General features: G+C 35.0%; 1 protein-coding gene across 1 annotated transcript in view; it reads left to right on the top strand.

The window, feature by feature from the left end:
- The window catches only part of AK9 (adenylate kinase 9), a 144,099-nt gene that overhangs the window by 80,435 nt on the left and 44,769 nt on the right, over positions 1-18,895 (top strand). The window contains exons 21-27 of the mRNA XM_063096676.1: positions 2,148-2,309; positions 4,245-4,331; positions 4,874-5,074; positions 5,411-5,529; positions 10,470-10,475; positions 15,821-16,033; positions 18,611-18,871. Coding sequence (XP_062952746.1) covers positions 2,148-2,309; positions 4,245-4,331; positions 4,874-5,074; positions 5,411-5,529; positions 10,470-10,475; positions 15,821-16,033; positions 18,611-18,871 — 1,049 coding nt within the window. The remainder of the gene's footprint in view (positions 1-2,147; positions 2,310-4,244; positions 4,332-4,873; positions 5,075-5,410; positions 5,530-10,469; positions 10,476-15,820; positions 16,034-18,610; positions 18,872-18,895) is intronic.

Here is an 18,895-nt window from a genome sequence, read left to right as displayed (position 1 = left end):
CCTTGACTTTGTCACCAACAGAAATGAGGATATTTTCATGTCACATTATAGTTTTATATATCTTCTTGTCACTTATCGCTGTTCCAAATTATAGTAGTTATTAAACCAGCTGCTAGTTCTTGTTCTTTAATACATTAGCAAAAGATGCACAAATTTCCTATAGCACAAAATTTTTTAGATCTTGATAACTGTATTTTGATATAGTTGGTTTATTATGTATTTTACTTTATGGGTTTGAAAGCATTATTCTGAGAAGAGGTCAGTCAGTTTCACCAGACTGCCAAAGGGGTCTGTGGCTCAAAAGAACGAGCAGTGTCCGCTTCAGTTTTCCACTGATGTGCAACCCCAAACCTCAACGGTGTAAAACCACCACCATTTTCATTACACACGTGGTTCTGTAGATCAGGACGCTGGGCAGGGCACAGCGGTATCAGCTTATCTCTGCTCCCTGAGCACCTTGGTGTTCTGGCTGTGAGTGATCCAGTTGGAAGTGGATCCTGCAGCCCCAGTCAAGCCTTGAGTGACATCTGATCGACATCTTCACGACATCTTCGTGCGACCCTGAGCGAGAACCACTCAGCTAAGCCACTCCCAGATTCCTGACCCACAGAAGCTGCAAGGCTACTGTGTGATGATTGTTGTTTTAACCACTAAATATTGCGGTAATTTATTATGAATCAATAGGTAACTAATACAACACATAATTAACAGTCAAAATCACAGACAATTCAAGGGTCTTAGAATACTTTTCAATCCATTCCTGACTTGTATGGTACACAGATTATCCACTATGGCTCTAGAAAAAAAGATTTGAAGTTTTACATTTTTCCGCCATTATATAAATTTTTTATATATATATATATGTTTTATAATGTACCTAATATGGATAAGAATATGACCTGTAAATAAATAAATATACATGTATTAGTTATATATGATAATTTTTTTCTATAAGAGATTTACAGTCAAAAGAAATTTAGATTTCTTGTATAGACCATATAACTTCATCCAAACCATAGTAGGATACAGCAAATGCTGCTTCATCCTTGTGTGTATTATCAATAAGAGCTCCATCATCACACAAAAAGACTCAGGACATTCCAGGTCACATACTTGGAAGCCACATGCACTGTATTTCAGCTTCAGACCTAGATATAAGGATGCTTCAGGATGCTTTTCTCTGGGCACTTAACCATCCATACTTAGATCAAAATTCAAATGGTAGAAGCGTATCATACCACTAGAATATGATTCTTGGAGGCACTCACTAGGGGAAGAAATTCCCACAAGAGTTCAGAAAACAAGCTCATTTATTAGTCATCCATATAATCTTTGCATGTAAATATCTTGTTTTCCATTTTCATAAGTATAATGTCAATTTCATAAGTATACGAAAGGGAGTTTGGGAGATGGGTTTTCTCACACCACCATTCATGTCATTTTCTTCCTGAAAGAGTTCCATGCATATATTTCTTACAGTGGTCATCAGAAACTACATAAAACTTGGAGTTATGCTTTTCAAATTTACCTTTAACATATTTTTAACATACCATATCATTTATTATTTTTAATTAGCTATAAGAAAACCTATCATTATATATACATAGTCTAGCTTGGTGTTGCCCAATATAAATGTAATGTAAGCCACATATGTAACTAAATTTTCTAGTAGCTGCATATTTTACATTCACTTTTTCATATTAAACCTTTAAATTCATTGTATATCTTATACTAACATTATATCTCAATTTGCACTAGCCTCATTTCAAGTGCTCAATAGCTACATATGGCCAGTAGCTACTGTGTTGGACTTTGCAGATCTAGCATTCCCTTACTGAATGGATATTGAGCTGTTTCCAGTCTTTTACTGTTAGAATATTTGGGACTGCTATAAACATTTCCTCTTTTGAATGAACCCTTAGGCTGCTGCTCCCATAGCACTTTGAGCAGATGACTATCATCCTTTACCACTACATTTTAATAGGTATAATCTATAGATAATTTTTCTGCCTCGCCCTTAAACCACATACTCCAGGAGGGCAGGGACCATTCCTTATTCTTTGTTTTGGCCTCAGCACTTATCAGTGCCCAATAAATATTTGTTGATTTAAACTGAATGAGAATTTATTTATTCCAATTTTTCCTAGAAGCTGACCAAGCTGATAATGAGGCTGAAGAGGAGATTGAAGGTGAGGAGTCTGAAGTTCATGAAGGGTCTGAGGCACCTGAGGTATTCGAGGAAAACAGAGGGTCATTGTTACCTGATGAGCCTGAAGTGTCTGAGGTCCCTGACACAGAACCTGAATCAGGTTAGACTTTATCGAGGGCCAGATCCTTAATTCTCCTCATGTCCATTCGTGTGTTTGTGTGGGCATGGGTGTGTGCATGTATATATGTTAGTAAAATGGAAGGTGGCTGAGAACGGAAAGATGACCCCAGGGAGCAGCCAGCTAGTTCAAATCACATGATTTGAAAGGTGGTAGCAAAGCTGAGTGTCCTTGCTCCAGTGCCGGCACTCAGGAGCTGGGCTGGCTACAGAATTTGTGGGGCACGTTGTTCAAAAAGCAGGAAAAAGGTGCCATTAAAGGACTAAAATATAAAGCTTTTTCCTTTCTTCCGGTCTCTTGTTATGATATTTTTTATGTGCTATTTAATGTTGTTCTATGTAAAGAAAAACTAAAATTTTAAATTATTAGCATAATTTTTACACTCATCTTTACATTATCCAATGCCATTTTTAAATGCAAATATAAGAGCATTTAATTCATGTACAGAATCAAGAAAATTACATTATTCACATTTTACAACTCATACATACATATGTATTTTATTCTTACCACAATATTCAGTTAGTTTCTTTGCACAGAACTAACTCAACTTGTTATTTTACTTCTTAATATGCACGTATTCTCCAACACTCACCACCTTTAGTCTGCTAATGATTAAGGAAGGGCTGAAAGGAATGAAGCTCTGGGTTGCCCTATCTTTTCCTTTTCTTCTGTCATCATTTTCAGCTCAAGTGGTTGGCTATTATAGGAAAGTAACATGAGAAAGAAAGGATATGATGGGGTTTCTGGGTCATTCGTATTTCTTTGAGTGCCATTGCCTATTTTCTGCATTTGAAGCAAGTTCTGGTTCAAAGGGAAGGTGTGATATCTCAGGGCTGTTAGCGTTCCCCCCTCCACCCACTCAGTCACACTTATTCCTACACATCACAGGGCCGTTGGAATTCTATGCTCATGATGGGGCACCAGGAATGCTCATTTAGTAAGTGTTCATCTTGTATGGCTTTTCTAGACTGAGGCTAGATCTTCTTGATCCCCAACTATTGCAATCTCTGATTAAACCCGAAAGCTAAGGCAGTTTAGAGTTATCTGTATATTCTCAGTGCTCTTCTTCCTTTTGTCATTGTTTGTAATGCTTTTCTTGAGCAACTTAAAATTAAACATGCTGCCACCAGACCAGCCCTGAGCTTGTCCCCTTCTACTTCCTGCTCTATTGAATATTAAACATTATAGATTGTGTTGAAAGAGGACCCAAGTATTACATTAGCTAACTCAGAAGACAGTTCCCACAGTGTTACAGAGTGGCTGGTGTGTGTGTGTATGCATATACGTATATATAAGGTTTTTTTGTCCATGCAAAACTTGTGTCTCAGAACTAGGAGCAGACTGTGGAATGAGAAGATAGATAATTAGATCTGCCTTCCCTGAAACCATCTATGCTGGATCTTTATGTGAAATATGTATATCATCCAGGAAAACAGTTTTCAATCTGTACCTTCAACAGTGAAATTAGTTTGAATCCTCCTCAATTTCTTCACACCTACACCCACAGCTGGGACTTTGCAATATCATTGTCTCTCATTGCCACGTTGCGGTCTTTTGCTGTATCTTCCTGAGCATTTTAATGAGAAATTAAAAGGAATATCAGGCACTGCTAGTCTGATACCATAGTATCAGAAGTTTGAATAATATTTAACAAGTTTTCAGCCAGAATTGTATGTACCATGTGTCAATTATTATTCTAGTCAATGTCCTTTTATATATTTAAGGATATTCTTCATTTTATGCTTTAAACTATTAAGTATTTTATGCCATTTTTTACCTAATGAGAACTATATTTTCCATTAGCCATGTTACATACAATTTAAACTATGTCTTGAAATTTTCTTTGTGCCAAAAACTTTCATGTAGGAATAACGTCCTAAAATTCCTATGCTAACTATTAGATTCTTTCTTAAGTATCTGAGCCTACTGAGGATACTACAGTTGAAACAGAAATTCTAAAAGGATCCCAAGAGGGCCTGGAAACTGAAGAATTATCTGACTGTTAAAATAGGGCATAAAAGTGCCTTTCATGTTTTCTTACAAAGACTTTCATGTTTTCTTACAAAGGGTCTAGTCCCTTATTTTAGGATTACTACCTGCTTCCTACTTATTTCTTCCTATGTTGTATTTGTATTGTATTTATTTATCATATTCTAGTAAAAGTGTATTAGCCAGTTGATTTATATTACATTTATTTAGCTTTTTCTAGTAAGAGTGTATCTAACCAGCTTGTAACACTGATTTTCATCAAATTTTATTTAATATATTTTATTGACAGTTAAAGTTTCCATATGGAACTAATATTAATTATCCAAACAATTTGGATTTATTAATAGGTAATAATTCATCTACAGCCAATACAAGAAACAAAACATAATTAAAATATGAATTTATGAATGTATATTATTGCTTAGAATATCAAGTTTATCTCTTTCAAATGTTTACAAAATATTATAAAGTATAAATTATGTAGGCAATATGGCTAAAGAAATGATATTTAAAGACTCTCTTTTCTTTACTTCTTTCTTTACCTTACTCAAAAGTTGTACTACCTGAGTTTCCAGAAGACTCTTATCCTGATGTTCCTGAAATGGAGCCATTTAAAGAGAGAATTAATTCTTTCAGCATCACCTGGAAACAGCTGGAACAAACATTTAATGAGTCTTTCATTCAGATTTTAAAGTTGGAGATTGCTGACAAAACTCCAAAGGAACTACTTCAAAAAGTAGTTGAGGCTATGGAAAGTAAGGACTGTAATTATAGCATTTATTATCAAGAGCAGGTGTTAGTAGTAAAAGCATTTTGAAACTTTAAAATCTTTCTTGATGGTTTATGAAGTAAAACATTCAATATATCCATTGAAAATATTGAACAACTATCATAGCCCAACTATCTGGCCTGACAGCATTGGACATACCGGCCAGTTGTCACATGAAGAATGCGTAAAAGCCTATTTGCATATATATTTAAACTAAGAGATCAATAATAATAATTACTTTTCTTAACCTTTGACTACTGTAATATGCTAATAACCTTTTATTCTAGAAATATTTTCCCCAGTGATTCTTTTTTTTTTGCAGAACCATTTCAGTATGCTGCGTGGGAGTTAACCACGGAAGATTACGATGAAGAAACAGAGGACTATCATGCCGAAGCAGAGGCTGTTGATGAGCTAGAAGAAGGAGAAGAAGATGAAGAGGCATGATTCTTTTACTACTACTCATTCGCATTTGGCAAGTCACTGAAAATGTACACATCCAGAGTGGGAACTGTCACTTTTGGACCCCTAGTGAACAAACAGGCATCCCCAATTTGATAAAGGTTTTCACACACATTCTCCCCCCGCCCCAGCTTCACTTGACCTCCTGAAATGCCAGGGCTACTTGGACAGTAAGAAAAAAGACACCCATGAAAAAATAAAAGGAAAAATTGTAAAAGTTTGTCTTATGGAAAAATATATAGATATTAAAGACATAAATATTTTAGAAATTCAACAGAAATGGGCATTTTATGTAAAAAAAAAAAAAAGCAATGGCATCTTGAGAAACTGCTTGCACAATAATAATGTGCAGTATTCTCAAGCAGAGCAGCCTATATTCAGCTGTCATGTACTCCCATGGCACCAGAATTTTGATAATCATTCTCATTTGATAGCTACCTACATCAGGCATCTATCAATAATAAAAGCAGGAAGTGTTTCTTTTAATTTGGGGCTATACAAATAAAAATAATTTATTAAGTTAGATAAACATACCCTTGTAATTAACTTATTGTTGTCTAACTTAAGCCTAAGTATATGTGTCAAATGGCAAATGATATGCAGTGTGATTCTGATGACACCTTTCAGTCCTTTATCAGTAAGGAACTGGTGAGACTTTTAGTCAGGGTGGCTAAAGGATATGGGTTTTGTCCTGCTTATCTTCAGATTCTCTTCTTCATAAACCTTCTGCCATGTCTGCTATTGTTCTGTATTCTACTCTGGCCCGTGTTAGAATGGTCTCTTGTATTTGCTGGCTATTCTTAAGCTGTCTATAATATTTAATACTTACATTTTTAAGTATGGTCTTCATTAATAACACAGTGAAAAACTTCATCATTCACAGGGCATTGGGTAGGGTACTAACAAGGGTCAGGAATGGAAAATAATTAGACCTAGAATAAATACTGCAAAGCATCAAACTGCTTCCAAGTAACTTAACTATGTCCAAGAACAAAGCTCAAGAATGTTTGTGGGAATCAATTAAAAATAGATTAAAGACCTAAATTTAAGACCCCAAGCTATGAAACTACTAGAACAAAAAATAGGGGAAACACTTGAAAAAATGGGAGTGGGCAGCACTTTTTCGGACATGACTACAAAGGCACAGGCAACTAAAGCAAAAATAGACAAATGGGACTGCATCAAACTAAAAAGCATCTGCACAGCAAGGAACACTGTCAACTTAGTAAAGAGACAACCTACAGATGTGAGAAAGTGTTTGCAAACTCTACATCAGACAGGAGGTTCACATCCAGAGTATATAAGGACCTCAAACAACTCAATAGCAAAAAAAGAAAAAAAAAAAACAATTAAAAAATGGGCAAAGGAACTGATCATACATTTCTCACAAGAAGACATACAAATGGCTATCAGGCACATGAAAAAATGTTCAACATCATTAAAGACAGAAAGTAATAAATGCTGGCAAAGATGCAGAGAAAAGGGAACTCTCCTACATTGTTGGTGGAAATGTAAATTGGTACAACCGTTGTGGAAAACAGTATCTCAGAGAACTAAAAATAGATCTACCTTATGACCCAGCTATCCCACTACTGGATATATACCCAAAGGAAATGAAACCAATATATCGAAAAGACACCTGCATTCCCACGTTCATTGCAACACTGTTCACAAAAGCCAAGAGATGGAATCAACCTAAATACTCATCAATGGATGAACGGATAAAAACAAAAGACTGTGGTATTTATACGCAGTGGAATAATATTCAGCTATAAAAAAAAAAAGATATCCTATCATTTGCAGCAGCAACATGGATGGAACTGGAAACCATCATTTTAAGTGAAGTAAGCAAGGCACAGAAAGACAAATACTGCATGATCTCATTTATGTGGAATCTAAAAGAGAAAAAAAGTTCTCATAGAGGTAGAGAGGAGAGTAATGTTACCAGAGGCTTGGAGGGGAGGAGGAGAAGTGGTGGATTAATGGGTACAAAACTATGCTCTCTACCCTAAGTGAATCATTGTGCAGTATATGCATGTATTGAAACACCACACTGCACCCCACAAACATGGACATGTAAATGTTAAAACTTAAAAACAAATTTTTTTAAAGAATATTTATGGGAATACAAGGTAAAATTTTGGCATCTACTCAGAGATTACCAGACCTGCAAACAGACAGGAAAATATGACTCATAATGAGGAGAAAAATTGATCAATTGAAACTAATCCAGAACTGACAAAGGTGTTATAATTAGCTGACAAGGATATTAAAATAGCTGTTACAACTATATTCTATAAATTCAAAAAGTTAAGCAGAAGAATAGAAGATCTAATAAAAACCTAAGTTGAACTTTTAGGATTGAAAAATACAATACATGGAAGGAAATATACATTGGATGGGATGATGGTAGATTAGCCATTGCAGAAGAAAAGATTAGTGAACTTGAAGAAATAACAATAGAAACTATCCAAAATGAAATAATGGAAAAAAATCCTGAAAACAATGAGAAGCACATCAGTGATCTGTGGAACAACTTCAAGCAGCCTGTTGTACACATAATTAGAATCCACAAAAAGTGTATGTTGTGGGGAGAGAGAAAAAATAGTTGAACAAATAGTGGCCAAACATTTTCCAAATTTGGAAGAAATTGCAAATTCTCAGAACCAAAAAGCTCAAGGAATCCCAAGCACAAGAAACATTAAGAACATCTCACCAAGCACATGATATTCAAATTGCTCAAAACCAGTGTTAAAGGAAAATCTTAAAAGCAGCAAAAGAAAACACATGCCTCAAACACAGGAACAAAGATAAGGATAGTGGCATGTTTCTCATCAAAAACAAAGCAAACAAAAGCATGGAGCAACATCTTTAAAGCATGAAGGAAAGAAAAAAAAAGTCACCCTAGAATTCTATGCTCAGTGAAATTGTCTTTATAAGACAAAAGCAAATTAAAGATTTTTTCAGACATACAAAAGCTGAAAGAAAAAAGCTAGGCACTGGTGGCTTCCTTAATGAATTTTGCCAAACAGGAAGAAATAAAGCCAATTCTACCCAAACTGTTCCAGAACACTGAAGAGGAGGGCATACTTCCCAACTCATTCTGTTAGATCAGCATTTTTCTAATACCAAAACCAAAGACATGAAAAGGAAAAAGAAAAAGAAGAACAAACTACAGACTAATGTCTCTCATTAACATAGATACAGAAATTCTTTACAAAATTTTAGCAAATCAAATCCACAAATTTACAAAAAGAATAATATATCATGACCAAGTGGGTTTTATCCCAGAAATTCAAGGTTGGTCTAACATCTGGAAATTAATCAATGAATTCATCATATTAACAAACTAAAAAAAAAAAAAACTTCATCTCAATAGATGTAGGAAAAGCAATTGACAAGATCCAACATCTGTTAGTGGCTTAAAAAAAAAAAAAAGAAGAGAACTTCCTCAGCTTGATAAAGGGAAAACGTAGACCTAACAGCTAACATCGTATTTAATGGTGGAAGGCAGAATGCTTTTTCCCTAAGATCAGAACAAGGCAAGGATATTCACTACCACCACTTTTATTCTACATTATACGAGGTTTGGCCACTGCATTCAGACAAGAAAAAGAAATAAAAAGCATCCAGATTGAAAAGGAAGAAGGAGCTCTCTTTATCTTTATTTATATGGTAAGCTGAATAATGGCACCCCAAAGGTCTTCACGTCCCAATCTCTGAATTGTTACCTTGAATGTTACACGGAATGTTCCCTGGCAAAAGGGACTTTGTAGATGTGATTAAATTCAGAATCTTGAGATGAAGAGATTATCCTGGACTATCCAAGTGGACCAATGTAATCACACCTTATAAGAGAGGCAGGTGTTGAGAGAGAAGATACTTTGACGCTGGCTTTTAAGATGGAGGAAGGGGTCATGAGCAGACTCTAGAAGCTGGAGAGGCAAGGAATGGATTCTCCCCTGGAGCCGCCAAAAGGAGCTAGCCCTGTTGACACATTGATTTTAGCCCCATAAAACTCGCCTTGGGCTTCTGATCTCCAAAACTGTAAAAAAAATAAATGCTTGTTGTTTTAAGCCACAAAATTTGTGGTAATTTGTTAAGTAGCAATATGAAATTAATACATGTAGGTAGAAAAACCAATGGAATCAACAAAAAACGGTTTAAGGATATAAAATCAATATATAGAAATAAATTTTATTTGCATATACATAAGCAATAAACAATCAGAAACTGATTTTTAAATACCTTTTAAAATAGCATCAAAAATATGCAATACTAAGGAATAAATTTGGCAAAAGATGTCCAGGGACTGTTCACTAAAAACTTTAGAACTGTGCTGAGAAAAATTAAAGGTGGCCTAAATAAAACGGGCAGATAGATATACCATGTTTATGGATCAGAAGACTTAATATTGTTAAAATGTCAGTTCTCCCCAAATTTATCTATAGAGTTCACATAATCAATATAAAAAACCCAGCAGACATTTTTGTAGAAATTTATAAGCTGATTCTAACATTCATATGGAAATGCAAAGTGCTTAAAGTAACCAAAACAATTTTTTTAAAGAATAACAAAGGAAGAGAACTAATAATATTTGATTTCAAGATTTATTAATTATGAAGCTACAGTTATCAAGGCAGTACCATTTGGCATAAGACAAACAGATTAATAGCATAACAGAGAGTCCAGAAATAGACTCACATATATACAAACAACTGGTTCTTGACAAATGCACAGAGACAATTCAGTGGGAAAAGGACAGTCTTTTCAAGAAATAGTGCTGGAACACTTGGATATCCATATGCAAAATAGTGAACTTTGAATCAAAACCTTATACGATATACCAAAATTAACTCAAAATGGGTCATAGACCTAAATTTAAAGGTTAAAACTATAAAACTTCTACAAGAAAACAGGAGGAAGTCTTCAAGACCTTGGATTAGGCAAAGATTTTTTAGATTTGACACCAAAAGCAGAATCCATAAAGGAAAAAATTGTTAAATTGGACTTCATCAAAATTAAGAACTAAGCTATTCAGGAAAAAATACTATTAAGGGAATGCAAAGATAAACCACAAACTTGGATAAAGTATTTGTAAACCACATATCTGATAAAGGCCTTGTACCAGAATATGTAAGGAACTCTTAACACTCAATAAGAAAACAAACAATACTATTCTTTAAAATGGGCAAAAGACACAAGACACTTCACCAAAGAATATGTACAGGTGGCTAATAGGCACATGAAAAGATACTCAATCTCATTAGTCATTAAGGAAACACAAATTAAAATCACAACGAGATCATGATTAGAATGGCTAAAATTAAAGACTGGCCTTACTGAGTGTTAATGAGGATGTGGAACAACTGGAGCTCCCACACACTGCTAGTGGGAACGTAAACTGGTACAACCACTTTGGAAAACAGTTTGGCAGTTTCTTAAAAAGTTAAACGTACACCTACCGTAGGATCCTGTCGTTCTACTTCTAGGTATTTATCCCAGAGAAAGCAAGGCACATGCCCAAAGACTTGTACACGACTGGTCATAGCAGCTTTATTTGTAATAGCTTCAAATTGGAAACCATACAATGATCTATCAACATGTAGATAAACAAACTGTCATTATGTACACAATGGAGTAGTACTCAGCACAATATAAAAAATAAATAGAAGATACACTAATATATTCAACAACCCAGATGAATCTCAAAATGATTCTGCTAAGTAAAAAATGCCAGACTCCCCCCACCCCCCAAAAAATGCATACTGTATGATTTCATTTTTATAAAATTCTGGAAAATTCAAACTAGTCTATAATGACAGAACACAGTTCAGGGGTTGCTAGGGATGGAGCAAGCAGGAAGCAAATAGGGGAGGGAGGCAGGGATTACAGAGGCACGAGCAAACTTTTGGAAGTGATAAATACGTTCATTACCTTAATTGGTAATGGTATCACGGGTGAATAACTATGTAAAAACTTACCAAATTATGTACTTTAAATACATACAGTGTTTTTAATGTCATTTATACCTCAATAAAGTGGTTAAAAATGCTAATGGTTATCTCTGAGTGATGGACTTAGAAGTAATTTTTATTTTTTAAGTACTTATCTATATTTTCTGATTTTTTAACATTAGAAATGTATCATTTTTACAACAGGAAAATTCAACAACAAAGACATTTCCCTTCACCAAACAAAATGTACAAAACAAACAACAAAACGAAACAGCTCTCATGCCACTGCAGAGTTCAGGAATCATACCAGCACACGCCCAGGCGTTTGTCCTTTCTCATCAGTCCTGCCTCTGCTTGGTGTGCCTTTCAGTCTGTAGGTTATTTCTGCATCTGTGAGAAATTAATTCTTGCCTCTGCTCCATCTCCTCATTCTTCTTCCTCCATAATACCTGTTATTGGTTAGATCTCTTGGATCGATCCGCCAAATATCTTTTCCCTCAAATTTTCCATCTCTTTACACTTTTGCTCATATACTTGGAGACGTCTTCCATTCAACCTTCTAATTTAAGACATTCATTGGAGTCTCAAGAGTGGTATATTAGTTTTCTATCGGTGCTGTTACAAACTACCACAAACCTGGTAGCTTAAAACAACACAAATTATTGTACGGTTCTCAAGAGCAGAGTCTTAACACGGCTAAAATCAGTGTTGGCAGTGAGTGCTGTGTTCCTTCCTCTAGGGGACAATTCTTGTCCTGTCTTTTCCCCTTCTGCAAGCCACCTGCATTCTTTGGCTCATGACCCCTTCCTCCATCTTCAAAACACATCACTTCAACATCTGCTTTCCATCACTTCATTCCCTTCTTGTGATTATATTGGGCCCATCTGCATAATTTTCCCATCTCAAGGCCCTTAATCACAAATGCAGAGTTCCTTTTGCCACGTAAGGTAACATTCACATTCGGGGATCTTTGTGGGGGATCTTTTATTGTCTCCCACAAGTGGCCACTCTCTTTTTCAACTTATTTACATATTGTGTTGGTACTCCTGAACTCTTTGTAGTGTTTCCTTGAATCTCTATAAATGTTTTTGTTATTTTTCTATTCAGAAATTGTGTTTCTTCCATCTTTGTGTTGCAGAGTTTTGTGGTCTCTTCTACCTGACTGATCTTTCAGTCTGCTAGGCTTACTTATATGTGCAGTTATTTTCTCTTTTTTCTTTTTTGTCTGTGTGGTTCAGGTCTGTTGCCAAAGTGCTTTAGGTGACAACATTCCCCAAAATTGTGAGTGGCAGAGTGACTTCTCTCCCCATAGGTCAGGAGTATGGAAGCAGATAGACCACCTGTCTGTTGCTGAGGACTGGAACAAGCCCCATTCCCTGGATTCCCCATGCTTGTCTGGATTCAGGGTCAAGGAGGCGTCCTCCACCCATACAGCTCTTACTTAGTTTTTTACAGACCAGAGAGACCAGAAACACTGCTGTGTGGTCATTACTGATGCTAACATTCACCAGGAAACCTAAAGATTTCTGCAAACAAAATTCCTCCTAGGACTTGTCATCTGAATATGCTCGTCCCTCTGATGTTTGTCTCCAGGTTCTCATCCAGCCCATAGTTGTAGATAGTGCTGTCCAGTTGCCTCCCCTGAGACCTCTGGACACCAGCCACCTGCCCCAGCAGTTATTTAGCACCAAGGAGTTAGTTGACAGAGAAAGGAAGGGAGTGTCCAGTCATCACCTTCTGAGAATCAAGGGATTCTGACCCCTCCCACCATCAGCACCACACATACTCATCACATTCTGTTTTTAAAATTTATTTAAGGATAATTTCAGGCCAACCCATGATAATGAAAAGCTGGAGTCAAAAAATGTAGGTCATTTATAACCATTAGCTATAAAAACAAAATGACTTCAATGGATCAAGATGTAAAAGGCAAACACTGACAGAAAAGAAGAAATGACATTCTGAATATCAGTAAAAGTAGAACTCAAGAAGAAATACATTAAATCAAACAATGCTAATTCTAATCAACAATTAATCAACAGACAATACTAATTCTAATACTAATCCTTTATACTAATTTAAAAAATAATGAATCTAAGCAATACTCATATAACAATTTTAAATCATTACATACAAAATAGTAGCATCAAATATACATGAAATAAAATCTTAGAAATACAGAGAATATGATGCTACTGCAATATGATCATAGTGGAGTCCTTTAACATGTCTCAGAATCGACAGGTCACAAAGGCAAAAAATAATGTGATGAGGATTTGAAAAATACCCTGCATAAACTTGCTCTCACAGAGAGCTCTGTACCCAAAGAGAATGAATATTTTCTTTAATGCTCATTTAGTAGTTGATAATGAAAATCACAATAAATTATAAAAAGTAGAAATCTTACAGACCACATTCTCTGATCACAATGCAAAAAACAAAAAATTAACCCCAAAAGACTAGCACTTCCCCATTCCTTCAGTATAAACACTTGAAATTTTTTAAGTATATAGACTTTTTTTTCTAAATGATAGTGGTTAAATAAGAAATCAATAATGAAACCACAGACTAAACATGAATCATAATTTTAGAATCACACATAAAAGCTTTGTGGTATGACAGAAGTAAAAATTTAGAGTTGCCAGATAAAATATACAATACCCAGTTAAATTTGAATTTCAGATAAATGAATAATTGTAATGCATGGCATATACTTATACTGAAAAATTATTTTTTTATCTGAAATTCAAATATAACTGGAGAACCTGTATTATTATTCACTAAGTCTGGCAGCCCTAGTTTAAATGCATTTATTGAAAAACAAGAAAGACCAGAAAAAAAATAATTAGGCATTCAACTCAAGAATATAAAAAATAGCACAACAAAGTAAACCAAAAGAAAGTACATAGAAGAAGATTAAAGGCAAAAATTAATCAAATAGGAAAAAAAGATAAAATAAAAACAGTAGACCTAATTTTGAAAAATGAAAAGTTGGTTCACTGACAGCAATAAAATAGACAAACTTCTGGCAAGTTGAATCAGGTAAAAAGAAGCAATAAATAACATTTGATCAAAAATAGGGTTGTTTTAAGGTAAAGAGACTTTATACTAATAAATTTGAAAGTCAAGGTAAAAAGGGTTTTAACCCCAAAAATCAATTATTAAAATTTGTTTAGGAAGAAAGATCAAAGCTAAATAAAAATAACGGAGGGAGGGGAAGAGTTTATAGGTCATTTTTAATATACCTTCATTGATTAGATAATTCCTATATTGTTTAAACTATTCCACATCATAGAAAAAAATCAATACTTCCCAGCACATTTTGAAGCTTGCATAGCCTGATACCACACTGAACAAGAACGGTGCAAGGAAAGTACAGATTAGTCTCATTTTTGTATCTTTACAGAAATTCGTTCATCATATCTTGTTTTGTGAAAAGAAGCATGTTGCAAACTCAGTGTTTGCAATCAAACACTGAGTAATTATGCAAAGTATTCCGTTTGTATTTTTTTTACAATACTGTATTTGTGCCTAAATATATTCCATTTTTATATGTCTATTGGTAGGATTACTTAAAGAAAAGGGTCTGGAAGGATACTCATAAAACTATTAAGAATGTTAACATAGTATTGAGAGGAAAAAGCCTCGAGGAGATTTTCACTCTTTATACACTGTGATGTGTTTTGAATATTTTTACAGTAGGCATATGTTTTAAACATTAAATAAAGCTTTTAAAAATGTATTTCCATTGCTTTAAATACTTGGAAGAATCCTTAAAGGATTTTACATATAGTTTCTTTATCACAAATGAAAATACATTTTACATCTTCAATTGAACTAAATAAAATATTTCCAAACTATTTTTTGATCATATATCCACATAATAGGAAACAAAGCAAATACTGAGGCGTCTCCAATTTAATTTGCAATGGGTAAGAAGTTGTGACTCAGACTCAGCTTTTACTCCTTGGGAATAATTTTATTTTAGAAACTGACCTCTCAGTGACCCTGTACCTGCACATCCTGGAGTTTTTCATTACACCTAAGTCTGCAGAGGGCTGGGAACACCTTAATTCTCAGTGCTGCTTTATTTTCTTTATGAAAATAAGGAAATTTAGGATGTGAATTTAGAGGTATACAAGAAACCGATCTTTTAAATTAATTAAAATAAGGACTGGTCATTTGTGGATTGTTTTAAAGTTGCATCGTTATAGATTAAATATTAATCAAGATGCATTTTTAAAAAACTCTCTGTAGTATTTTATCAAAATACTTTTTAATAATGTTCTCCAATCTTTGAATAATATTTCTAGAATGAAGAAAGAATTAAAGAGAAAAGGAGGCATTTGGGAGATACAAAGCATTTTTGTCCAGTGGTTCTCAAAGAAAACTTCATCCTACAACCAGGAAACACAGAAGAAGCAGCTAAGTATCGAGAAAAGGTCTACTACTTTTCAAGTCCTGAGGCTAAAGAAAAGTTTTTGGAGCACCCTGAAGAATATGTGGCTCATGAAGAACCATTAAAGGTGAAAACAGTATTTCTAGAAAGACAGATATTAAGTGCTGGTTTAACACAGTCATTACTGTAGAAATCAAAACAGATAATCATCTTATGTTGTATTCCAAATAGTTGTTCTTTGAACTTGGATATTTTCACTATGTTGTTATATCAGATCGGGGACTTTATTATTAAGTAAAATGATGGAGGTTGGTGATAAGTCCTTAAAAAAGTACTCCAGAGCTGAAGTAAAAAGACACAGCTGGATTTATTGCTCACTATCTATCTTAATGGCCAGCTATGTTGGTTAGTTTTTCCGAGCAGAGCAGGCTGATGGCCTTGTAGAACATTTTTGGGAAGAGTGGAATTCAGGGTCTGGTGGATTTTCAGAGGCATGAGTGGGTTGACATCATCTATGGAAGTGTGATTACTCAGGTGAGTTGACTGGTTCACACTCAGAAGAATGTAACGGGTAAGTCCATCCCTGACTGGTTGATTTACAGGAGTGAGAGCTGACACCAATTGGTTGGCTTGCAAACACTGAGTTTGCCAGGGATATTTCCCTTCCCTACCCAGCTACCTTAATACCCTCTGAGTTCCAGACTGCTCTAGCTGCCAGACATTTATCCTGTGGATGAGTGAGGTGTTATTCCAGCAGTTTTATCAGTGAGGGATTTAAAATGCAATCCAAAAGTACGGTGTGAGACTGCAGCTACATAATTTCATAGCAGTCTATTTTTATTATTCGCCAGTCCATTTTTCACTTTTTTTCTCAAGTGATGCATCAGTTAACTTGTCACAAGCCCAGTTCTTGAACTAATGATGGCAGCAATTCCTCTGGAAGCATATAAACTAAAAGTGATGAAGGGTGGTCACCCAGAGGGAAATCCAGATATAATTAACAGAAGAAGGGTGAATACATGCTGTGTGGCAAAATCAACAGTTTTTTACATCATGTCTTCTGCTGTTTTTGTGGGGTTTTTTATATCCTTGTTTTGCTGAAACACATCTTTAGCCAACTTGTATATCTGAAGTCTCATTCTTTTGTTCTCATATATGTTTGATAGTTTTACAAACATAGATTTCTAGGTTGAAAATCCTTTTTCTCTCAGAACATTAACGATATTGCATTATTGTGTGCAAGCATCCAGTGTCGCTGGACTGATTTTCATTTTTTGTAGGTAATTTCTTTTTAAAAAATATCTGGATGCTCTAAGGTCTTCTTTTCACACTTGGCGTTCCTGAAACTGGGTTTATTTTTTATGCATTGTACTAGATACACAGTACATGTTTATTCTGAAATCACATCTTTTCCTAGAATCCTAGAATTTCACAGTACTCTTGAACTTTTCACCACTAGAGAAAAGAAAGAGCATCATATTTTTAATTTCTATAAGCTCTTTCTTTTCTCTGATAGTTCTTTTTTCAAATATCCTCTTTGTCTTTTATGAACTTACTCTCTTCTTAAACTTTATTTTTATTTATTTATTTTTTTTAAAGATGACCGGTAAGGGGATCTTAACCCTTGACTTGGTGTTGTCCCAAGTGAGCTAACCGGCCATCCCTGTATGGGATCCGAACCCATGGCCTTGGTGTTAGCAGCACTGCACTCTCCCAAGTGAGCCACGGGCCGGCCCTCTCTTCTTAAACTTTTTTTTTTTTAATTTTATTTTATTTTGTCAATGTACAATGTGGTTGATTATTGTGGCCCATTACCAAAACCTCCCTCCCTCCCAACAACCCCATATCTGTTCGCTTGTCTTATCAACTTCAAGGAATTGTAATTGTTGTGTCTTCTTCCCTTAAGCCTCTTTTTTTAAAAAAAATTCTTCCCTGTTGCTTGAATTACCCAATTTCTCTTTCTTCTGTATGTCTCTGTTATACTTTTTCCCTGCATCTTTGAACTTTTCTCTGAACATTTCATTCACATGGACAAAAAGTGGTGAGGCTATGCTCCTTGCTTCTCTTGAAAGCCATTATTTCCCTTTTCCCTTGCAAAAACTCCAGCCCCTTTGAGGCTTATCACCACCAAGATATATCATCGACCCCTCTCTTTGTTGCTGTTATCTACCAATTTCTTAGTATTTCTCCACATTAACAGAATACTTGGCTGCTGCTTTGTCCCACCTCTCACCATTGTGCTTGGCAATTTCAGCATCCAATGGATGATCCATAAACTGTGGGTTCTCTGGCTTCAGGTTTCCTCGTCTCCAGTATGGAGATCACAGGAATTAATGGAGTTTCATTATCAATGAGCTTTTTGTTTGGTAGAGAATTTTTTTTAATTATGCTAAAAAATTAACTATCCATTCTTCATTACCTTTTTAAAAAAACAAAACTAATTAAATATTATTTTATTAAATGCTTTTTTGGCATATGATACCAAGATGATCTTATGGTTGTTGATGTTACCTGAGGACCACTGTTGATGCAACGAATTATGTTAATTGATATTCTGATGCCTAAACATCTTCAAATTCATGAATTGATAATTCCTACTCAATCTTAGGGAGGGCAGTTAATAAACTTTACGTTTTCTAAATTACATAAAACTTTCCTTTCTTCGCTCTCTCTCTGCCCCTTCCTGACCCATCCCCTGTGTCAGGCTCCTCCATTAAGAATATGCCTTGTGGGTCCACATGGCTCTGGCAAAACCGTGTGCGGAAGACAGTTGGCAGAAAAATTGGACATTTTTCACATTCAGTTTGAAGAATTTCTTCAAGAAAAATTAATGCTCAAAACTGAAAAGAGAGTTGATTCTGAATTTGAAGAAGATTCTGAGGAAGAACAAGTTGCAAAACAAGAACTTGAAGAGCTTGCAATTCAGGCCAATGTTAAAATTGAAGAAGAAAATGCAAACAAGCAGGTAGTAATATTAATCTCTTTGCAG

The sequence above is a fragment of the Cynocephalus volans genome, chromosome 5 (assembly GCF_027409185.1).
Source record: "Cynocephalus volans isolate mCynVol1 chromosome 5, mCynVol1.pri, whole genome shotgun sequence".
Lineage (NCBI taxonomy): Eukaryota > Metazoa > Chordata > Mammalia > Dermoptera > Cynocephalidae > Cynocephalus > Cynocephalus volans.
This window is presented reverse-complemented; position numbering and strand designations above follow the sequence as displayed.